The sequence below is a fragment of the Danio aesculapii genome, chromosome 9, assembly GCF_903798145.1.
Source record: "Danio aesculapii chromosome 9, fDanAes4.1, whole genome shotgun sequence".
NCBI classification, from domain to species: Eukaryota; Metazoa; Chordata; class Actinopteri; order Cypriniformes; family Danionidae; genus Danio; species Danio aesculapii.
In genome coordinates this window covers 38,489,815-38,515,366 of record NC_079443.1, presented here as the reverse complement: position 1 = coordinate 38,515,366, position 25,552 = coordinate 38,489,815, and the positions used below count along the sequence as shown (strand labels likewise).

At 36.8% G+C, this 25,552-nt stretch overlaps 1 protein-coding gene across 1 annotated transcript in view; it reads right to left on the bottom strand.

The window, feature by feature from the left end:
• LOC130235480 (solute carrier family 49 member 4-like) overlaps window positions 1-20,604 on the bottom strand; it is a 31,262-nt gene extending 10,658 nt beyond the window's left edge. Inside the window, exons 1-4 of the mRNA XM_056466070.1 lie at window positions 20,440-20,604; window positions 18,237-18,304; window positions 9,115-9,242; window positions 3,347-3,529 (exon numbers count right to left, since the gene is read on the bottom strand). Coding sequence (XP_056322045.1) covers window positions 3,347-3,529; window positions 9,115-9,242; window positions 18,237-18,304; window positions 20,440-20,604 — 544 coding nt within the window. The remainder of the gene's footprint in view (window positions 1-3,346; window positions 3,530-9,114; window positions 9,243-18,236; window positions 18,305-20,439) is intronic.
• Between the last annotated feature and the right edge of the window lie 4,948 nt (window positions 20,605-25,552).

Here is a 25,552-nt window from a genome sequence, read left to right as displayed (position 1 = left end):
AATACAATTCTTAGTTTTCATTTGCTCACAGAAATCTGATCATATAAAATAATAATAAATCTAATGTACAACATAAGTCATACGTGTGAGTATGTGCATAGTATTTCTTAAAGGAGCTGTTGGTAATTAATGTTAATAAGCCCTGCTTTTGTAGCTGAGAATTGGGAACAACGTGAATTAACTGTTGAATTTTAACTTATCAATGAGTAATGCTGAAATGCTTCTAGTCATTGTTTTTGTTGAGCTGAATGAAACGATAAAATGATAAAAACTAAATTAAAATGCTAACTTTTGTGTTGGCTAGGTAGCTGTATTCCAACAAGAAACCTAACAGTTAAAACGTTTTTGAAAATGAGCCATGTAGTGTGTAACACCGCACAAAGTGAATGAAAACATCCAGCTGAGGTCACCTAGGGCACCTAGGTTACCCCTTTTTCCAGATTTAGGATAAGTCTTTTGTGTCTCCAGAATGTGTCTGTAAAGTTTCAGCTCAAAATACAATTCAGATTTTTTATTATACCTTTTATAAGGTTCTGTTTTATACCTCTTAGCACCAGGTGGCGTTTTTTTTGTACAGCGCCTTTAAGGCTAGTTCTTCATGCCCACCGTTTGCACGTGCCTTTCAGCGTGCCTTAACCTCCTCCATCGACTGCCTCAGACAACAGACAGACATAAAGGAAGAAGATCTCACATAGCGTTTGTGAGAAATACTACATTAAGAACTTTACCACTGAGTATTTAATGCATTTGTTGTGGAGTTGCAACGATGAGTCACACACAATGTTGTTACAAAGTTCATGCACACACACAGATACACAAGCACACACACAGCACGGACCCATTGGGGTGGACACGCACGCACACACACACAGACAGCGTGCACGTTTAGCTTTGCTCTCTTTGCACGCAAATGTGACAGGAGGATACAGGTTAATATCTACTGCTGTTTTTATGTTAATGTACAAAACAAACCTGATTTAATGTCCACAAAGCGGGATTGAAGCATCTTCTTTTATAATTGTTCTGACACGCGGCTGTGCTGATGAAGTGAATCTGAAGTAAATCGCTGTAATTTATTACACACATGCTCTGTTTTAAAACATTTTAAACTTGTAAAACTCACTCTTGATCACATTTGACGATGATTGATGATCCTAGCAAACTGAACAGACCTTTTATTCACGGTTGCTTTGTGCACGTCCTGTCTTATTGATATGATTATACGCATTACTACGGAGACATGTTAATAAGCAGCTGTCAATCAATTCGGTGGGTGGGGGGACCGCACTCCTACGTCAAATTGCGGTCGGTCTGAAAACTGCTTTAATTGGTTCACCGTTTTTATGTTGTTAAATTGAAAAAAAAAAAAGGACTGGGTGTGTTTATCACCCCAATATGACGGTCTATAAACTATACCCACACATATGTCTGTCCAAATGGCTTGAAAAGTAGATTTTTCACCATAGGTGCCCCTTAAATCTGAAATACATCTTGTTTAAAACTACTGATTCTTTAACAAAATAGTCTAATAAATGAATCGTATGGAGTTTGGATCTTTCACTTGAACGCGTCGATGTCAATGCGATACATCACCAAATATGTAGAACTAGTTCCGGTAAAACGTGAACGCACCTTTTCCTTCAGATACTAGCGGAGCACGGGGGATAACGGGACTGATCATAACGCAAAGACGACGATCACTGACAGATGGAGATTCAGCTGCAGGGAATAAAGGGTTAAAGTTCATTTTCATAACAATACCACAGTATAGCCAACCTATTGTGGTGTTTGATACGGTCATTTTTCTGATTTTGTATACAATAGCCTACGCTGCAACGCAGGATTTGTCGGCAGTTTACTATTGAAGAAAGGAGCAGCAGAGACTATTATGTATGGGACTTTGTCAGACTGTCAGCAACTGTTACAGTTCATATGGACCAGTTTCTTCTTCCTCCTGATCATAACATGTAAGTGTATTTAAAGTTGTTGCCTCGTTTTGTGTAGTTTGCAAAATATGTATTTATTAGTGTGTTGTAACTTGTAATCGTTCCGCGTGCCTTGTAATCATGTATCTATTTTAGATCAGTGCTTGACCTGTATCTCTCAGGTTAAATCTTTATGGGCTGTTCATATATTGCATCCAAAACCACCGCAATGCTTGCTCCTTCCTTTATCGATTTAAATGCGTTTCTGAACTCATGGTCCTCTGCCATTTGTCTTTGCTATGGCCACCATCAGCTGTTCCTACATACGTGTGGCGCAGTGAATTTTCAAAATAGTTCAACTTTTGCCACTGTGTGGATTAATACTGAATGTGTGTCATTGTTATAACGTGGGGGTTAGGTTTGAGAGTAGAGTAATATGCTGGTGTTTAACAGCATTGCTTTAATGCATTCCTGCATTGTGCTCTCACATACTCTTTGCTACTTCATAGCCGTGGTGGGTGTTTCTGTCCGTCTCGCGCTGAACCCAGTTAACCAATCACAACAGACTGGGTCATAGGACCAATCACAGCAGAATAGCCTCACGCAAAGGAGAGCTTTGGGAACAAATGAATCGCTGAACAAATCATATGGGAGTCGTTGGGATAATTAGCTAAAAATAAATGCATATTATAAGACAATTAAAGTGTTTTTGACCTTGCATGCATTTCAGCCTGTTGTTGGAGACCCCAAAACATGACCTTTTATAATGCAAAATAGGGGCTCTTTAAAAAAGTAATAATGAATAACTCAAACTCTATCGAATCTTAGTCCTCTATAAATCAGAGTTCTCTTTTAATCTATGGGATTCATTTCCACTGTTTAGTGCTCATATTGTAAGTGTGATTTAACCTGATTGAAAAGATAAATATTTCACATAAAGCAAACAATAGTATGGTATTAGAAATCTTTTCATGATATCGCCCCCCCCCACTGACCTAAATAACAAATTTTTGTTTTGTGTTATGAACGTGTTTTTTTACGTATATGTTGAGTAGGCACACCATAAAACAACGCATCATGACAGGCGGTTTATCTGAATGGAAAAACATCAACAGCCTTTCTGTTAACCTGACAAAACAGTATCCACCAAGCTAGAATAAAACTGGACTACCTGTCAATCCAAAGACACCTGTCAGAAAGTGGCTCATCAATATTCAGCTGGAAGCTCCTATTTACACAGCACCATAGGGCAGACAAGTCAATCTCCCGGCACAGTTTTTCATCAAAACCGCCTCACATGGAAAGTTAATCGTCATTCAAAAACTTAAATCCATATCTCTGCTGTGTGTTCCTGTTTATTTAGGCTGAGTGAAAGCTTAGTTTGCTTTGCTGTCTTTAATGAGGAAAAAATATGAAGGTACCTGTGAAGTAAAAGGTGAGGCAAAACAGCAGAAGTCCAGTGAAGAGATTGCTGAGGAAAGTGACCACCCCGCAGGTGATGCCCTCGGGTACAGGGTAAACCGTCTCAATGAACAGCTCCAAGAAGATGGGAATACTGCTGTTGATGAAGATGCCTACCAGGATGCAGGAGGTGTACAATGTTGCTAAAGGCAAAGAAAGATAGAGAGAGAGAGCAAATGAGAGTAAATCAAAGAGATTTCTAGAATAATACAGTATCTTTTTGCACATGAATAGAAAGACAGCTTAGCAAATGATTATTTGAGGGAGAAATGCTTTCTAATTCAGTTTTTTTCTTTGCAGGAAAACCTTCTTTCAGCAAAAATACTGTAATCAACTAGGAAAACACTATTACACCTCATATTTAAGTAACCATTATGTGCCAAGTTGGTACTACTGATACTAGAGATGTCCAGATCCGATCATGTGATTGGAAATTGGGGTCGATTATGCGGTTTCAGATTTGATCGGAATCGTACGTTACCTCCTGATCAGGATATACATGTTCTCTATTTTTTAACATATCTATAGTTTTGCAGTGGCACAGAGCTAGACCTCTTTCTTGACTTCACACAGAAATAGCAACGTGTGTGGTATGACGTCTCTTTGTTGCAGAGACGCTTTTGGTTAAATGCCGGCAAAGTAGAACACGGAAGCAGCTTGAAGTGTAATGTGCTAGTATGTCTGCGGTCTGGAGGTATTATAAATGATGACGACATTGCCATAGCAAACTGTGAGATATGTAAACTTGGGATTGCCTGTCGGGTATTTTAAATTGAGATGCTATTTGTTTTTATATTAGATTTTTTTATACTTACTGTTTCGCTGAAGTCCAAAAGTGAAGAAATTATTTTATTTATTACTTGATTGTTCACAGAAGATTGTCAATTAATTACAAGATTGTCTCACAGAAGTGCTCTGTTTGTTAACAGAGTTGTTGAATGTTAAAATAAGGTGAATAAATAAAAAATAAGGAACATCCTGGATGTCTTTCTTCGCTCTTCTTTATTCTTGTTTTATCTATTATAGAAGTATCGGATTGGGTTTTGCTATCGGTAGATACTCAAAATCAATTGACTCTGACTCAAGGGCGAAAAAATTTGACTGGGACATCCCTAACTAATACCTTGTAATTTTAGTTTTGTTTGGTTTGAGTTTGGCTTGAGAAACAGATCCATCAGGCACAAAGTTAAAGGTCCCATGAAAATAAGAAAAAAAAAAAATTTGTTTAGTCTCAGTTTGTTAGTTTTAAGGGTATCTATTAGCTAGTGTGCTCCATAAAAGTTACAAAATTTGTGTTTAGGAGATATAAAATTGACAAACACCCAAAGCTTAAAGTTTGTCACTTCTACCTAAATGGATCAACAATTTTTTTTCACGTCACATACTTCAGTTTCTCATCAAATCTTGACCAATCAAATTCTCTCTACTACTCTCTAAACAAGTTCTGTGGACCGATGAAGTTAACATAGAACTTTTTGGCCGGAATTAGCAATGATACATTTGGAAAAGAAAAGGCACAGAATTTAATGAAAAGAACCTCTGTCCAACTGTTAAGCATGGGGGTGGATCAATCATGCGTTGGGGTTGCACAGGGAACATTTCACGAGTAGAAGGAAAAATGGATTCAATAAAATTCAGCAAATTTTGGATGGTAACTTGATGCCATGAGTGAAAAAGCTCAGGTTAAAGAGAGGATGGCCTCTACAAATGGATAATAATCCTAAACACACCTCAAAGTCCATGGTGGATTACATCAAGAGACGTAAACTGAAGGTTTTGCCATGGCCTTCACAATCTCAACATAATTGAAAATCTATGGATAGACCTTAAAAGAACAGTGCGAGACGGACAGCCCAGAAATGTCAAAGAACTGGAAGACTTTTGTAAGGAAGAATGGGCAAAGATACCTCAAACAAGAATTGAAAGACTCTTGGCTGGCTACAAAAAGCGTTTACAAGCTGTGATACTTGCTAAAGGGGGCAGTACAAGAAAGTAACTCTGCAGGGTGCTTAAACTTTTGTAGGCACCTACAAAACGCCTACTTTTTTGTTATTTTAAAAGTGTAAATGATAGAAAATATCAAACTTTTTTTGACATAAGAATATCTAATCTGTAATTTGATGCCTTTTGGAGATTTTTCCATCTTTCCTTGGCTTCTTCATGCACATTAATACAATTTTTTACCTGGGGTGCCCAAACTTTCGATCCCCATTGTATTGGATTTTTGCCTATATTTTCAAATGGCTTTATGTTGAGCTGATGCCAACATCTTTTCTGTCTTTGTGTTTTTTTTAAAGTGTTCATTTACAGGTTAATTTACAGAGAAAGGTTTGAGATCTTTATTCTCCGTAAGAGTTAGCTTCTCACAATAATCAAATTCGAACTTGTGATTTTATGACCTCAGTTGATGCTTTGTTCTTTGATAGAAGTAACTTTTCTTTTATTTTTAGTAGTCTAGCAAGCAGCCTCTGAATAAATTTCTAATGAGGCAGGCACTAGAGGTTGTTAGGGAGTAATATTGTTAAGAAAAAGGATAATTAAAGCAAATACTGAATTCAGTTCTGTATAACTCAGTCCTTTTTTCATAAACACTGACCAATAAATAAAACAAAACTAAGCATTTTTATTACAAGACTTTAGGTTATTTGTGTATTTTTAGAAATGTCCCTAAGGTTTACATGTTATGAAATGAATCAGTCAGTGTTTGAGGAGATGGGTTTCATAAAAAGTAAAATCCCTATCGTAATAAGGCTAACACCCATGTAGCATGACATACCAATTCAACGGTCAGCTATTTGCTAACATTTGGCTGTCAGTGAGAATCTGTAGGGCTAGTTTTTGTTCATACGTTCAAACTTTAAACACTAGTGGGCTCACGTTGATGGCAGTTGGCCTAATTCAGCAAGATAAATCCACACTGTCAGTGAGAGATTGGTGTGTTGAAGTGGTGTTAGGCTGTCAGCAAGAGAGATCACTCTAATTGGATGTTCGGTTTAATGAACGGGTTGTACAAAAGAAATAAAATGAAAGTGATGAAAGCAGGCAAAGATGGCGCAAAAAAAAAGCTGTTCTAATGTTACGTCATCTTAAGAGAGCGTTTTAATATGCAAATATTTTTAGGCTCAGATTATATTTATTTGCAGTCGCCTGTAGCCTTTTTGTGTTTTCGAGTGCAGCCTTTTGGTCAAGACACAGACAATACTGTCAGATTCTGGTGCCATTAATTATTTGACATCAGCTTGGTGTGCCATGGCTTTATCGGAAATATTGCAACTAGTGATTAAAACTTATTTTAAAGTCCCAATATGGGATTTTCACCATTAGAGGGCACATATTCACAAATGTGTAATTTGATGCTACTGTGTGGAATCATGGGAGTTGTCATCTTCATTACATCCTATGGAACTCATTGCTGAAATATTCTTAACTTCTTATCATGGTAGTATGAAAGAGAGTAAGCTTGAAAACCATTCATCCATTCATTTTCCTTTAGCTTAGTCCTTTTATTAATAAGGGGTCGCCACGGCATAATGAGCCGCCAACTTATCCAGCTTATGTTTTACACAGCGGATGCCCTTTCAGCTGCAACCCAGTACTGGGAATCATCCATACACACTCATTCACATACACTACAGCTGATTTAGTTTATTCAAATCACCTATAGTGCATGTCTTTGGACTGTTGGGGAAACCGGCGCACCTGGAGGAAACCCACGCGAACACGGGCAGAGCATGTAAACTCCACAGAGAAATGCCAACTGACCCAGCCAGGAGTTGAACCAGCGACCTTCTTGCAGTGAGACGACAGTGCTAACCACCAAGCCATCGTATCACCTGCCTGAAAACCATTAAAACAAAAAACCTCTGAAGCAATTGCTGACACAACACGGCAGCAGCAGAGCTTTTATTATGCCACAGTCCACCACTTCCAGTCATGATCATGTGGAGAAGAAGCAGCAATGTTTTATCATACTTAATACATTTTACTGAAATATATAAGGCTGTTCTAGTGGCTTTTGAATACTTTGAATCAAAAATAAAAATCGATTACACTTTACTTTGATGGTCCGTTTGTTACATGCCAAGTAATTCTCAATAGATTATGAGTAGACTGTTAGGTTGGGGTTAGTGTAAGTTGACATGTACTTGCAAAGTTTCTTATAGTCAGTTAAATGTCTGTTTAGTAGCAGTATCAACAGATATTAAGCAGACAGTCTACTAATACACAAATGGACCATCAAAATAAAGTGTTACCCAAAAATCTTACATATTGTGCCTTTAAATACAGCAATTATTTGAAGAAGAGCAATTTGAAAATATAATACTGTGTTTATTTGATAAAAATACAATAAATAAAATGCTATTTGTAACATTGATTACAATTTAAAATAAAATGTTTTCTATTTTAGGATTTTTTTTTAATTTAGTGAACATTTCAGGTGAATTTTCAGCCGCCAATACTGCAGACTGTCACATTAACATTCAGAAATGGGGAAAGACTTAAAATTATTAATTCATTCATTCATTAATTTTCCTTTGGATTAGTCCCTTTATTCATCAGGGATTTACACAGTGGAATGAACGGCCAACTTATGCCTCATTCACACTAGCAGCAACTTTGTAGCTGCCTGTCGCTCTGGGTGGCAATCTGCTGAAAATGCAGGGGTGTGTACGTCTATAGCACGAGGAATACATTGAGCCTCTGAGTGAGCTGAGAGAAGATCACATGAGCACTACTGGTGCTCCTACTGCAACATGCAAACTCCACACAGAAATGCCACCTGACCCAGCCGGGACTTGAACCAGCGACCTTCTTGCTGTGTGGCTACAGGGCTAACCACTGAGACGCCGTGTTGCCCCAGGCTCAAAACGAACAGAACATTATTTAGAACAACAGTTAAAATTGAATTTCAAACCTCTCAAATTAAGTAATAAAGCATAAAAACTTTTTTACAAGCATGCATTCTATGACAAGCACTCATATTGGTGTCACATTTGATATAAATGCGTTTATTCAAGTGTGTATTGTTGCTTCTAAGCAACAGTATTTCTTGTCAAATGTCTTTCAGACATCAAAATTGCACACACACACACAAACTTCAAATTTGGCTGGTGGCAGGCTTTAATTTGATAAAGCGTATGAAAGGAAGTACTGGTATCCACGTGGTAACCGTAACATAAGTGGAAAAAATGACAGTGGCGCTGTTAAATTACACGGACATGGTAGACAAAGAACTGCTGTCAATTATTCCATGCATAACGATTCCAGCTAGAATAAGTTGTGATGAATTGATGTTGCCACAACATAGCCTTGTGTTCATTAGCGAGTGATATGAATCACGAGGGGCATGGGGAGCCACGGATGGCAATGGGACACGAGTGTGCGATATAAAATCATGGCAGATGGAGCGATGGCCCATGAGCCTGCCAGGAATTCTGGGAGAGAACAGATAAAAAAAAAGGTAAGGTGCCAACCATCAAATGATAATTGATGGAAATATTTGAGCAGGCTGATCTATGGGGCATATGTTTGTTTCAGGCCGGCTTCTCTAGAGCTTCACTCGCTTTTTCCCTTCACTGATCTGGACTTAATGAGTTCCTCTGGCTCCCTCTCACCAATACAATTGCAGCTTGCCTATGCTGGCTTTCGTCTGCCAGACTCCCTGCGGGGTGACAGTTTTATGGATGTGCACGAGGCAGAACATACTGTCCTTTTCACTACAGCGTACCTTTAGTGGAGGGCAGGTGAGTGAGCCTGGTCAGGCAGGTGAGCGTGAACCAGGTGGCCGCCAAGGATGCGCCGGCAAACATCAGCACCAAAATCAGCTTCAGCATTCCGCGAATATAGTCAGCAAACCTGAGGGCAAAAACAGAAAACAAAAGAGTGTAGGAGGAGAGAGAGTTGAATCTCGAGTCATAGCTCAAAGGTGACAGAACAAGACACTCACGCACACACACAAAAACTACAGAGGCGGCAAATTACAGGCAGGCGCAGGTGAAACTTTTTCACAGATGTTATTTTTGGCACCGACGTCAGAGACCAGACGCAAGCGGAAAATCTTGTCCCTCAAAAACGTGCCAACTGAAGAGAACTCAAAACAAATCCTCACGCTGTCTTGTATATTTGATCCGCTCTAACATCATTGTTTTTGATGAATTTCTCAACAGTGTTTCCTCGCATCGGGCATCAGTTGCATTTTAACACCTCTAACATGACAGCAATACATAGCAATTTCTCTAGGGCATGTTATGCACCACCTTTAAAAGATGAAAGCCGTCATAATAAAAATATTTTATGGAGAAGTTAGCTATTATTTGTTGCATCAGAGCTCAAAGACATATTTTTAATGATAGCCTATGAGCATTTAATTCTTTTAAAAGTAATCATTCCACTCAAAAAAATAAAATAAAAAATAGCCCTCATGTCATTCTGTCTTCTAATGTTTATCAGAATGATATATCAACACTTTTTAACATACAATGAAAAGGAAATGAGACAAAAGGAAGGCTCTGAAATGACAAATAAAGCACCATAAAAGGAGCCATATTACCTAAAAACTACTTTCAACATGATGTTGACAACAACTCATCAACTACAGTGAATGACGGTGGGACAAAGTAGATGCTATTTGAGGGCAGCCAATGATGACCTGAATGACATTTTGCAAATGTGCTACAAGATCTATGTACATTGATTAAACTAGTCCTTTAAATTACTTTAGCAGCTTCCCCATGGTTCTAAGAACAATCAGGTACGGTTCCAGTTGTATTTCCAAATGAGCTTGTTACATCACGCACCATTACAAAGCATTCTCTACATGTAATTCCAGGCAGGGATCAAGCTGAAATGGCAGAGAGCTTGTGTGTGTGAGGTTACCATTTTGTTGCCTGGTGGCCACTTTCTTTATAGCTGGCTAAACGTAAGCTTTATTTATTTATATACTTTTTATTTTTATTTTTTGTTATTCAAAGAAATGGTACCAGAAAAAAGGTTTTCCCAAAACAGAAATACTGGATTATCATCAATATTTTATTTTACATAACACTTGCATTAGTAAGGCAATGACTGGCGCATTTGTATTACATTCCAGAAAGCTCCACCATTGTTGTTTATATACATCCCCGTGGTTTCCGCTACAATCATTCTTACATGGCAGGGCGCAAAATTCATCCAACCACATCTGCTCATTCAAAACATTGTCATTTTTTTTATATCGGGTTATAATTGCACCAAAATGTATTAAAAGATAAGTGAATTATAACAGAGCAAACTTTTATGTAACCGTAGTAGTGCTGTGCGTTATTTCTTTAACCCTTTAAGGTGACATGCTGACTGACTGACTGACAGGTGCGTGATGCCAGCAAACACGACGTAGTTTTCAGTTAAGATGAACACAGTTTCTATAATTATTTTTGGAGATTATAGCCATTTCACTTTACTTCAGGAAGCATTAATGGCACTCTGTAGGTTGATTGGAGATATTCATAAATATTCATAGCAAATCTAATAAATGCTGGAGACATACTTGTTACATAAACGCACTAAATCGCACTTCAGCAGCGTTTATTTGAGAGCGTCCAAAAAAACCTGCACTTGAGCAGCGTATAATTGAGGGTTTGCAAGAAGTTTTGTGCACGAACAGAGGAAATCATCACGCAAGCAAAGAGTTTCGCATGCTCGTATTACATAAATGCGATCACGACATTTGTCATTGAAATACTGTCATAGGCAGTTGGTAGATCAGTGTAAAAGGCCTGCCACCACATCTGGAAAAAGATCTAGAGGAAATACTGGATGCCCATTAGCCACTACCAACATACATAGTAGCTATTCTTCCTGTGTTTCAACCAATAAAATGACAAATTTACATTAAATCATCATCAAAATAATCATTATGAAAAAAATTGCCCACATTGGCACAGAATGGAATAGTTAAGCAAAGGAAACAGCCCATATTGCAGCTTTTGTATAAAGAAAATACTACATTTATGGAAAGGTTCACAGAAAATATTTTTCACAGATGTCAAATCTCAGTTCAGGTATATTCAAATTCGACATATCAAAACATATGCAGATGTTCAGAACACTTCTCCAATACTTCTATGTGTTTTTTTAGGGTATTTCGGAGCTGTGGTTTTCAGAATGTCTATTTTGTGCTAAATAAAAAAAATCATAAAGGTTTGAGTTTACGAAGAACATATACATTTCACTTTTGACTCTTCCATTGATAATCAAGCATAGACTTTAATCGGTTCTGCTTCACACTTCACTTTCATGACCCCCCCGAAACAGTCTCGTCTTTCATTCTAATAGCAATGTCACCCCTACCTCCCGACTGCTGTCTGACGATTAAAGTCTGGTGGTTGGTCAGGCCTCACAGTGTTTGCCCAACTGCTTGGCATACCTCACATCACAAAACCGTTAATTGACCTGCAGAGACGGCCTCTTATGATTCTCCCATCTATGATAACTCCACCATAACGGCAAAGGAGGACGAGTCTTTGACGAGGACTTGCAGCTATTATATCCACCTCTAGAATGGCATCAATTAGAATGTGAAGCCATCGCCCCTGCAGCTCAATTTTAATGCATCCATTTTTCTAAAGCATGGACTTGACCCTAAGGGCTGTGCTCCGCGGCAGAGAGCTGGTGGCGTATAATAACTCATGTTAACGCATTTCCCACACGATTCGTGGCACGGGGAGGCCGCTGGACCCCGTAACTCACAGGGGTCCATTAACGAGAGATCACTCGCCAACGACCACTAATAGGACCAGGCTGCCACGGAGACTTAGTGGGGCATCTGTTGCTTCTCTCTGCAACCTGTCCCAACAGAACAGCCAAAGTGAGAAAAAAGCAAACACGTAAAAGTGCCAAAGCAACCAGCAGGGTGCGCATTCTTTAATCAGCTTTATCAATTCCCATCAGCTCATGGCTCATTTGAATAAACACACACAACACAAATACAACACACACAACAAGGGCAGCGGGCGGATCTTCATTGATGTTTTAAACAACTTCTGGCTGGATTCACAAACAGCTTGTGCCAGTACAAACCTTCTTTTAGTGTTAAACTTCACTCAGGACTTACAAAGGACATACAGTGAACAATTAGTAATGGACGGTAGGCCTGCACGATCAATCCCAATTAAACCCAAATTGTGATTTGAAAAATCACGATTTTCAAGTCCCAAAAGCTGCGATTATTTTGATTATTACTATGGTGAGGGAGGTGAGCGCAAGTAATTAAAACGATCCAACTAACGCTAATTAAAAAGCAGACTATTTTTACAGCAGAACCCATGAGCCCCTACTTCACTGCCATAGAGAAAATGAAGCTGTAAGCTCCATCTCTGCTTCTCTCTCTCACTGTGGACATTTGACCTGCTTTCATGAGGTAACGTTCCTTCTCCTCTCTCGGCTGTTTCAGTGATTCTTGTCTCGGACGGACGCACGCACGCACGCACGCACACGAGCGCGTCTACAGAGCGACACGAGAGTTTTCTCCAGCGTGTCTATCATGGATCAGCTGTGATAACCGTGCGATTTATCTGTATCCACGTCATTCATCGGTGAATAATGCCAGAGCTGACCGTTATGCTGTGTTCACACCAGACGTGGTACGTGCGGATAAATCACGACATTCGCACATAAATAGATGCATGAACATTGAGTTTACTCACTTCATTCGCAAGTCAAATCCGCTTCACGTCATGAGCGGGGCTTCGGCCTGCCTGGTGACTCTAGCTTGGTTGTTAAATTGCTATCAAGGATTTTATTGAGAGAATAGCTATGTTTTACATGGTTTATGAAGGCTGAAAAACAGCAATGATTTGTTTGGAGCCGAGTCCACTTGACCCATTCTGAGGTGAGTTCATAAACTCACTTAAAACTTAACCTGGATGATGGAAGCTTTCAGTGGTGCTTCCGACTGAGCCAAGCCCAGTTTGATGAACAGTTGTTCGGTGTCGGCAGGAGGATTTTCCCTCGGGACACCAACAACAGGCGCCATGTCATAATCACGCCCCTACAATAAAAAAATCTATTTGATTAAAGCAGCGCAAATGTCCACTAAAGTGCCGATTTTCCAACTCGAGCAATTCGCGTGCTAAGCACATTAAGCGCATCAATCGCGCAAAATGCTCAACTCGCACCACTATATTGCTGCAAATCGCGCCATTAACGCCACCTCATTCGCGTATATCGCGCCGCAGGATGTCTATTCGCGTCTTTGCATTGACTTAACATGTAAATCACTCGCGCTTGACGGTTCTTCCATGTCTGGTGTGAACACTGCATTAGAGCCAATCCTTTCTGTTGAGTGCGGAAACACAATGACCAATCACAGGTTTTTATAAACACACTTAACAACGCTCAAAAAGCAAGTGGGATAATACAGATGTGGTCACTGAGACTGCGTGTTTCTTCACACATAGTGCTGCAATTTGTCATGCGCAGTCACGCGCTGTGCTGCAGCAGCAAATGCCGCCTTTTATTTTTGTGCTTTACGCAATATCCACCAGGTAGCGCAAGGAACAACAGCTTTCCATTGTTGGGCCAGTGCGAGCGAATGCCCCCCAGATCAAATAACCTATCCAGGGGTGCGTTTCTGAAAACCATCGTTAGCCAACTAAGATTCATCATTATAATAAATAAATATAAGGGAACGGAAAAAAAGGCTAGGGGTCTTTATTTTTGCTTAAGATCACCCTTATGTTTCCCTCTTAAATTTAAATGCGTTGCATAAAATAATAAAGTAGTTTTAATTCAAAAAGTGATATTTCTTTGCTGCGTCCTTCCTTGATTCAATAATGCATAATAATCTTTACACCACATTAATGTATTTACATTTATTTATTTGTTATAAATGCACATGTTGTTCTGTGCATGCACTTGAGTTTTGTTTGATACTTTTAAAGAGTGTTTTCTTTGAGCAGGTAAAATTAAAGGTACAGTTCATTTATCTGACTGCTTGTATTAAAGGACAAAATTGTATTACAAATAATATATAAATATATTTATAAATTATACATTTTATTACATGAATTCTTGTTCTGTGAAGAAAATCTAAAATTGTGTATGGAAAGCATTGTTAATGCACCGTGAATTTCATGAAACAATATGAAAAATATAACAATCTAAATGTAAGGTTTTTAAAGGTTTTATATATCTATATATACAATTTTATATATAATTTATTGAAATTTAAAATACTGTAGTTATTTTCTTAATTTGTCATGAAAACTGACAAATTTATTGGAAAAACTGGTAATAAACAACAGTAGCATAGTGTAGCGTACTTTGTGATTATGCTTGGTCTTTCTTTCGTGCTGTTAAAACCACCACATCAAACCTGCAGCTCGTTCATGAAATTATAGCAAATCGCATTTTCAATAGCATATTTGATCGGATATATCACAATTCGATTTTTGCTTGCATGAACACAGTTATTTTTGTAAACCTGTTGCACATGCAATTGTACTTGATTCCTCTGAGATCCAAAATTTATAAGTTAAGATTATTAAGTGAATCATGGTACAATATTAATGTGAATGCATGTACGAGGTGAATATAATATATATATATTTATTTATTTATTATTTTTATTTTCTATTTTTAAATACTAGCCATCCTTATAGAACAGAGAAAAGCTTTGCTTCAATTCTGGTCTACTTCATTGACTTACAAGCAAAAACGGTATTCATGTTTTACTAATCAAGCATACCACCTTCCTTTTTATTTAAACTAATAACGAATAAAAAAGGATTTTTTTTTATATTAAAAGTTGTTGGAGGGAATGATTAAAGTCCCATTAAAAAGCATGAATGATCATAAGTGAAGACCACCTGCAATTTCTTTAATGGGATTGTTTTCTCACGTTAATTTGCCCGTTTAGCAAATTTGGCCCTTTATTGCTTTCTATCTTACAGCAATGTTCATACCAACACCGAATCAATGCAGCAATGTGGCAACTGATTAAACTCAGAGTTTGCCTAATTAAAAGGTTTTCAGAATGCAAAACCTGGCTGGGTGTGCTGATTGAAGCCCTCCTGAAAATATTTAGTCATCAGGGACAGACAAATCTCTTGCTTTTTTGCAGAGAACATTTTGCTCTTCCTCTCTTCACTACGTCAGTGTCTTAATCAGTCTGTGCGACATGACCATTTCATTAGCATTTTCACCCACTGTTCATAACAAAAGCTGATTTTAATAAATTAGCAGGAAGAGAATAAATTAGCTTTGGGATCTGGGAGGATCCAAAACACCCAGAAAAAAAGAAGCCTAACAAGACAAATAAATGCGCTTTTTAGCAGGAGCACAGGACTGATCTGAAAAGTATGACACAAGTTCGAGACTGGCTTGAATGTCTAGTTGCCACGGATACACTCATACGAGGCCATTTAAAAGCTAAAAAAGACCTTAGAAAGTTTCTAGTAACATCAGCATTCTAGCATTATTGTCATGAAACTTTAATAATTAGGTCTGAAACACTGTTTTGACAAGCAGAAATGTAACAATGCATATTTTCTGTTTTTTCTTCTATTGCTTATATCTTTATACCTCTGCAAGTTGTTGATTTTTCTGTCAGGGGCTCAGCATACAAACTGCATATGATTATCATAATATTTTGATATAAATTATTTATGTGTGGTTGGCTCTAATTAATTTAGTGAAAAGTTTTGTGTGCGGTAGTCATTGTAGAATTACCACCTGCCATGAGCCCACTTCTAAATCGATCCTGTACTTGTCTTAAAAGCCTATTTTTATGAGACGTCAACATTTTCTCCCCTTTACAACACTGTCAAGCAAAATATACCTCTTTAAAATATAATGATATGTCATAAAAAGTGGACTTATTTATTTATTAAGTGGCTTTCACAACGGGTAGTAGGGTTGTGTGATTTGGGGAAAATACTTAATTGCGATTTTATGGACGGTTATTGCCATTTAATTTAAATTGCTATTACATTTTAGAAAGTCAAGCTTCAGCTCAATATAGCAGGACACACTTTAAATAAATAAAAACAACATGCTTAACAATATATAAATTTATACACTCATTAATTGTATATGTGTGGGTACACTACCTGACAAAAGTCTTGTCACCTATCCAAATTTTAGGAACAACAAATAATAACTTGATTTCTAGTTTATCATTTGGTATCAGAAGTGGTTTATATGAAACGATTATTTTACCAAAATATGATCATGCCTTGATTTTTTATTATTTAATTAGGACAGTAAGGTCTGACTTTGCTTAGACAAAAGTCTTGTCATTTAACAGAAATAATGTACAGTATAGAATATAAAGTCATGGTGCAGTGGAAAAAGAATTATTACTGTGTATGACTACCATGAGCTTGATGAACTGCATCCATACATCTCTGCAATGACTCAAATCTTATTAATAGTCATCTGGGGTGGCAAAGAAAAGCATTCTTGCAGGACTCCCTGCAAGAGTTCATCAAGATTCTCTGGATTCATCTTCAATGCCTCCTCCATCTTACCCCATACATGCTCAATATGTTCATGTATGGTGACTGGGCTGGCCAATCCTGGAGCACCTTGAAGTATGAGAAGGAGTGCTATCCTGCTGAAGAATTTGCCCTCTCCTGTGGTTTGTAATGTAATGGGCAGCACAAATGTCTTGACACCTCAGGTTGGTGATGTTGCCATCCACTCTGCAGATCTCTCGCACGCCCCGATGTAACCCCAATCATGATTTTTCCTTCACCATACTTGACTGTTTCTGTGAGAATCTTGGGCCCATGTGGGTTCCAATAGGTCTTCTGCAGTCTTTGTGATGCAGTTCAACATTTGATTCATCTTTTCCAAACGATCAGCTAGAAGTCAAGTTGTCTTTTGGAATGCAGACATATAAAGTTATGTGACTGAAACAGCAAAAAAAAAAAAAAAAAAAAAAAAAAAAAAACAGCTAACATTAGCTTTTTGAATGTCTTCTAACAATTCAAAATACATGTTTAGATTTGCCATTTGCTAATCTCTCCATCAAAGAATAAAAATGCAACTGAAGTACCCTCACAGAAGGCTTATTCCATGTTTTTTATTTGCATCTCTTCTGAGATTATTTTCATTGATACCATCTGAGGTAAGGAAGAACAAAAGGGTAAGCAACACAAGGTTTTCTTCAAGGTTTGTAAAAAGTATTTTTCTTACGTCATTAAGTCCTTTTAAACTCACTGAACCCACTGCGATACAACAAAAGGGCACAGATATCAGTGTGAGTGTAGATCAAACAGTAAATAGACTTGGATTTCAACAATATTTGTTTGTTGAAAGCAGTAGATTTGTCACAAAAGCGATGCTTTGATGGCTGTGCCTGCAGAGCTTTAAAGGGGAGAGGTTTAAACGTTATTTAACATGCTGACAGCCTCAACAGTTACAATATGCAGTCAGCATGCTAAACTGCTCACTAAGAAGTTAAGAAATCGCTTACATTTTACCCATGAAAAGCTTCATCGCAAAAAATAATAATTAAAGAAACTGACCTCACTGAGCTATGTCCGACCGAACGCACTATTATGCCTTTCCTTTCCTTTTTATTCCTTTAAAACCTGTTTTAACACATTTTAATCTGTTTATTCTTTGTTGTTTTATTCTTATATTCTTGTTTATGTAAAGCACTTTTAATTGCCATTGTGTGTAAAATGTGCTATATAAATAAACTCACCTTGCCTATACAGAGTGAAAAGTATGGTTTCTTGAGGATGAAGAAACTAATCTGCAACTTTTCCAATTTTCCAGATAAAACAAATGTAAAGTGGATGCTAACAAATGCTAATGTATGACACAGCAGCATCATTTCTCATGCATGGGCCCATTACTCACCTGGCCCTGGCCACACCAAACACACAGCCTCCAACTATGGACCAGAAGCCGATCCAGCCAGCGTCCACCTGTGAGAGCAAAGAAAGTTGCGATCAGTGGGGATTATTCGCTGCTTGGGATGCTGGACATCACTCGGAGAGCAGCTAGATGGAAAGTGAGCCAGGGCGTCTGAGCAACTGAGTGTCCATCACAGGGAGGAATAAACCACCAGATATCATGCACTCCACGAACAGGACTTTGATGAGCAGTCTGGTTCAACAGCAGACTTCATAAAACAGATGCTCTGTAAAGGCATGGCTGAGGTCAACCACTGTATTCATAAGAGAAGCTTGTACCAAAGAACTTTCCTTACCAGGACTAAACACAATGTTGTTTACACTTAGTATGTAAACATTGATAGTTTTGATTCAGCTTTACAGGTGAAAGAAGACAACTGATCAAATCTATAAACTGAAGGTCTAATTGTGGATCTCATGCATATTAACTGCATATTAATGGATTTTTGGAGTAATTAATTTAATTTGAGTAATATAAAAGCATAAGCAATAAAGCAGTGTTACAATTTTTTGTAAATTACACAGTATTTAACTGTAATATTAACTGTATTTTACTGTAGAAAAGTTATGCAGTATGTTACTGTGTTTTAAAGTTGCATTGTGAAAACGGACTATTTTACAGTAAAGTTATACAATACTGTAAATGCAAATACAGCAAGACAAATGGCACTGTAAATGTAAATACAGTAATTTTGCTCAAATTGATTTACAGGAAGGTACTGGCGAATTTCACTTTAATATAACCTGAATTCTACTGTAGGAAGTTATGTAGTATGTTACTGTATTTTAAAATTGCATTGTGGAAAGTTACTGTTTATTTTAAAGTAAATTTAAGCAATACTGTATATGTGAATATAAGATAAATGGTGCTGTAAATGTAAACACAGTGATTTTGCTGTAATTGATTTACAGTAAGTTACTGGTGAACTACTGCCAGTAAGTTAGACTATACAGGAAATTGTTAACAGTGTGATACATTAAAAATATAGAATACCACACACACACACCGCACACGCACAAAACTGGTAAAAAGTCTGAGCTTGGTAATATCTTTTGTGTTTTTGTGATTAAATAATAAAAATAAAATTGTGCTCATCAAGGCTACACTTATGAGATAACAAAATACAATAAAAACATTTAATATTGTGAAATATTAAACAACAACAACAACAACAACGACAACAACAATAATAATAATGATGATGATGATGATGGTGATGATGATGATAATAATAAAAATGATGATGATGATAATAATAATAATAATAATAATAATATCTATTTAATATATTTTACAATCATTAAAAAAATAAGAGACCATTTATTACCATATAACCCTGATTTGTAGCTTAAGATGTTTGTTTTTGTTGTTTTATTACACGTTAAAACTAATAAGATGTGCTACTTAATATACAGTATTAATTTTTATTCTCTGGATATTTTAATAAATAGAAAGACAAAAAAAAAAAAAACCTTTGTGACTTTAAAAACTATTATATACCATCTCTTTTGCCTGTTAAATGCAGCAAATGTATTTCTTTATTTTTTCAAAAGCAAACAAATTAAAAAAAATTTTTTAAACCCAATCAAGTTCTGTCAAACCACTTATAGTTTAGACAAAATTTGACCCATTAGCTTGTACAGTTGAAGTCAGAATTATTTCTAAATTACACCAGAAAAGCTGCAATTAACTATTGTCCATTGGAATTAGATCACTGGAACTAACAAAAACATTCACTTTCACATTCACTATAAAACTTTATAAACTTTATAAACTATTAAATACCGTCTCTTTTGGTCAATTTAATGCAGAAAAAGTATTTCTTAATTTCTTTCAAAAGCAAACAAATAAAAATGTTTTAAACTCAAACAGTATTATGTATAATGTATGAAACAAAATGTAATATTATTAAGTCAGGTATTTACTTCATTAAAAAAAGATTATCAATGTGATACTGCTTAAAGCCAGTTCTCTCAAACCATTATAGCTTAAACTAAATTCGACCCGTTTGCTTGTATATGCCCTGTGCCACCAAAACCATTTCTAAATTGCACCAGAAAACCCGCAATTGACTCTTGTCCACTGGAATTAGACAAATGGAACTAACTGTATAAGCGGAATACCAATTCTGGTCATAAATTGTTACAGCATCAGTCTCTGAATTGGCTGATTTGATCGCCAGTGATGCTAACAGAGCGATTAGAAAAGCTGGCTCGGTCTGGGCATCAGTCTTGATCCCCAGGGGAAGGAGAAGGAGATGGAAAAGGAGCTGGAAAATGCTGGCTAAGCTTTCTGCCATCAGCATCAACATCTCTCAGTCGCTGCGCAGGACTGTCACTGCGCAGGAAAGCACCTTCAGCAAAACACTGATCCCCCAACCAAACATTTCCTACGGTCCTTCCAAACCTGCGGCGATCAGGATGAACAACTGCACCCTGAGCTCAATCTCATTATGCAGGGTTATAATGTGAGAACACTGGCCTCATGAATATTACTGCACAATGCTAGATAATCCTTCCAGGCCAGAGTGTCACAACAACACCTCATCAATATTCACGATTCATGCTAATTCATATAAAAATGCCATGTTGTGCCGAGATATCGAAGTGCTGACCTCTGACATGAACTTAAATATCAATAATTTAACTGCGTCACAAAAGATTTATTCTAATCCTTTAAAACTGTCAATAACATAAGATCGGATAGAATAGATGCCATAAATGTGATTTATTTGACACTGAATTTGCACACAGATAAACAGGTGGCATTTATTTGACAGCTTTGTTCAAATATAGTGTTTATTTTAGTCTTTGTGTAGATTCAGCACTGTGTATTTTCAGGTTTCACCACCTACTCAACGCTGTCAATGTTTCTCTGGACAAGCACATATTTACTAACCAGCAGTGGTGGACGAAGTACACAAATCAAGTACTTGAGTGAACGCGGAGATTTTGTAATAAAACATTTTCCAGTAAAAGCCTCAAGTTTTACTCAAGTCAAAGTACAAATGTACTTGATAATTAATGTACTTCAGCATCATAACAAAAATTAAAAAGGTCTTAATGATTGTTTGCTTCTTTATTTTGCAAAAAAAAAAATTATTTACTTTTTTTTAACCTAAATTTATAACACAAGGAATGCTCCGATTAGGATTTTTGCAGCCGAAATGGAGTATTGAATCCTCATCATGATGATCTGCCGATACCGACTACCGATTTCGATGCTTCAAGCTATAATTTTGTCATTGCATAAAGCACATTTACCCTCTAAGTATAGTAAAGTAAAGTGTATTATATACCGCATTTATTGTGTATAGACATACACCCAAAGCACTCTACAATTACGAGGGGGGGGGGTCTCTCCACACCACCACCAGTGTGCAGCATCCACTTGGAGAGACAGTGATAAAGCCAATTCAGTGTATGGGAATGATTGGGAGGCCATGATCGGAAGAGCCAAAGGAGGGAATTTGACCAGGACACCGGGGTTACACCCCTACTCTTTTACGAGAAGTGCCATGGAATTTTTAACGACCACAGAGAGTCAGGACCTCGGTTTAACGTCTCATCCGAAAGACGGTGCCCACTGCAGTATGGTGTCCCCTTCACTTTTACTGGGGCTTAGGACTCACACAGATGTTGGCCTCACTAACACCACTTCCAACAGCAACCTAGTTTTCCCATGTGGTTTCCCATCCAGGTACTGACCAATCTCAGCCCTGCTTAGCTTCAGTGAGTAACCGGTCTTGGGCTGCAGGGTGATACGGCTGTGGCTAAGTGTATACTTAAGTGGAGATCTCGCCTTATCTAAGAGAATAAATGAAGGATGTCACATATAATCCCTTAAACATGTCTCTAATAACCATTTAGTGTGGACATGTCATGGTCAGAGGGCAGCTTTACAGAAAATAATAGATAAACAGACTAAATAATTGCTTAAAAAATACTAACAATGCAATTTGAAAACACTGCAAACGAGGGAAGAGTAATTCAACAAGTTTCCAATCAAAAAAAAGTTTGGAGTGCACAAGAAGTTAAAATGTGTCTTCCTCTGCTTGTAAACTGGGTAAACAAACACTTGTGATCAGTTCATGAGATCGGCCAGATTCGTGAGTGCCAATCAAGTCATGAAATGTGATTATCGGCTGATACTGATCTCCGGCTGATCGAGCGGAGCATCCCTAGTATTATTCATACACTGTGCTATACTAATAATTAAAGATAACTAACCCTTACAGGGCACTCAAAAACCTGGAGTGTTACTTGAGGTTATTACATGACTTTGAATATTTATGAAAAGTAAAAATTATATTGTAATCAATGTCAATTAAGTTACCATATATATAGGGCTGTCATAATAATCAATATATCGACTTATCGCACAACACATGGATATGTGGACTCAATCATTTTGGTGATGCAATATATATCGCCATACAAGATTTTAACAGATTGTACAGCCTCCGTCATCTCTTCCGATCTCTACTGAAGTTGTCAGTGTGGTTTAAAAAAAAAAAAAAAAAAAAAATCTTTGTATTTACTTAGAATTATTTAGTACAAATTAGTATAGTATAATCAGGTGCCTAAACAATCTGAAAATAGAGCTGGTAGAGGATGTAGCCAGTACAGTGCCCTGTGTCTCAGTGTTTAAAAGTCTAAATTGATTTGTTAAACGTTACTTTTTTTCCTAGTTCTTGGTACCTATCCCTACATTTTTAAGTATTTGTGTAGGATATATACCTTTTCCCATTCTGATTCCAATGCCTAATTATTCAAATTTCCACAATTATATTAAATATTCTAAAGAATAAAATTATTATCTGTTCTTTGTAAGATTGTACTTTCATTATGATGCGATTATGTTCATACTTGCATTATATAATGAGGGGTATCAATTGATTTTAAAAGGACACTAATATCATTTAATCGCAATAAATTGTGGGGCAAGATATCATACAACAAAATAGTTATCGTGACAGGCATAACCCTATAGTTCCTCAACCAATAAAATATTAAAGTATTAATGGACGCTTTACTTAAACTTCCTCTTACAAGGACTAATTAAGGTAAACAATGTTTACCTGTAAATATACCACAAATACTGTTGCAGTACATGTTCAACCTTAAAATACCTCTTTTGCGCAATATTGTTCTGTCTTATGTAATAGTGATATGTCTTAGGTTATGTGTATAGTTTAAGTATTCATTTTATTATATGCAAGAAGTTAGTATAGTTAGACAACTGCTCGGGTGTGTATAGGTTTAAAAAGGCTCTCACGACCAGTTTTGTGTTCATAATTATGATTGTTTCTTTTTATAGCACGTGGTCCTGCGGTACACAATATTTCATTCCACTGTATGTCCACAAATGTAGAGAAATGACAATAAAGCTCAACTTGTCTTGACTTAATGATTCAAATAAGTAAAAATACAAAATATAACATTGTCTAGTAAATAAAAAAATGCACTTAAACAATCAGCATTTTTGTGTAATGACTAAATATCAACATGCAATATAAAATAGTAGGAAAACATTTTGCCCTATGTATCCATACTATTTTCATTGACCTTATTTCTTAGTGTACAAGCAGGCACAGCCATTTAAAACCTTTTTGCTCAAGACTTCCGGTTTCATTCACTTCTTTTTATTTTTAGACCTCAAAAAACAGCTGCTTGATGTTGCAAACTGATTTTCTTATTATATTATTCTGCTTTGTCTGTATAGCCACAACACACTTGTTTGTAGAGCAAGCAGTTTGACTGTAGAGCTGGGCAACAATTCGATATCAATAATTATCTCGACATAGATTAAAGGGTTATTGACAATCAATAGATCATCAAGTTATCGATAGCATCCCTAAAATCAAATATATCAAATATATTTCACCATCAATTCACTATACTCACCATTAAAAGGACAGTTCCTCCAAAGCTGAAAATTCTGTCACCATTAACTCACCTTTTACTTGTTCCAAACTTGTTTTACTTTTTTTTCTGATGTTAAACAATAATATACAATAACTTGTAGGTTAATGTCTTTGGTTGTTGAAAACTTGAACAGTAAATGCTGAAAAATAAATAAGATAGTTCTTTTGTTCATTATTTTTCTATTAATATTGTCAGACAGGTAAAACATTTCATAAGTCAGCTGCACAGAGAGATTGGCATGCTAAAAATCCTTTAAATGATCGTGAGTCATGTGCTCATGAACAGAAACCATGGCGGAACCAAGGCGCGTGAATGGGGAACAAAACCAAAATGGATTTTATGAAATTGCTTGTCACTGAATGAAAACACCTGTTTAAGACAGTTTTCTCCCAGGACGCTTGTTGCTGCTGTTGTCAACGCTGAAAACCAACACTTGAATCTGAGGCGTTTTTATGTGCTGAAAAGTTGATGCGACAAGCTTAAATGCTGCTTTTGGTATTCAGCGGTGGTGGGATGAAGAAAGAGATCAATGTTCCTTCAATGCTCTGACAGCAGTGCTGTGAAAAAAAAAAGAACTAAAGAAACTTCAATACTTCATTCTTGAGAAAGTGAAAAAGTAAGACTTTTTTTAAAAAGTGAAGGGAACAAATATACCTTGAAAACGGGATCAATCTTCCATGTCCCTTAGGGACTAGAATCCCACTTAAACACCATGTAAAAATACAATGAAGCAATGCAAAGCAATTTCATCTTCACATAATTGCAAACTTTTGTTAGTTTAACTGAACATTAGAGATGGACAGAAAAATAAAAGGATTATTCTATGCACTAAAAAAAAAATTGGGTTCCACGCAGTCAATGCGTGTCGGGACAACATGAAGGAATTTAGTTAACTTAATTGTTTTATGTTCAATCAACTTAAGTTTGTAAAACTAATGAGTTGTCCTCCCTCCAAAAACAATAATTGTGTTTTTTTTCAGCTTTCACACACACACACACACACACACACACACACACACACACACACACACACACACACACACACACACGCACACACGCACACACGCACACACGCACACACGATGAAATCATATATCATGTGATCAAGTGAACCATCTAAAAATTATTAAGAAATTATTATAATGCAATCCAATACAAAAATATACCTCTAAATATTAAAAATTAAAATTCAATTCATAAAATTACAATATTATGTTGTTTATTAAACTATATTATATTATTATAATTTATATATAATAATATTATAAGACACTTCTATACAGCTTAAAGTGACATTTAAAGGCTTAATTAGGTTAACTAGGCAGTTTAGGG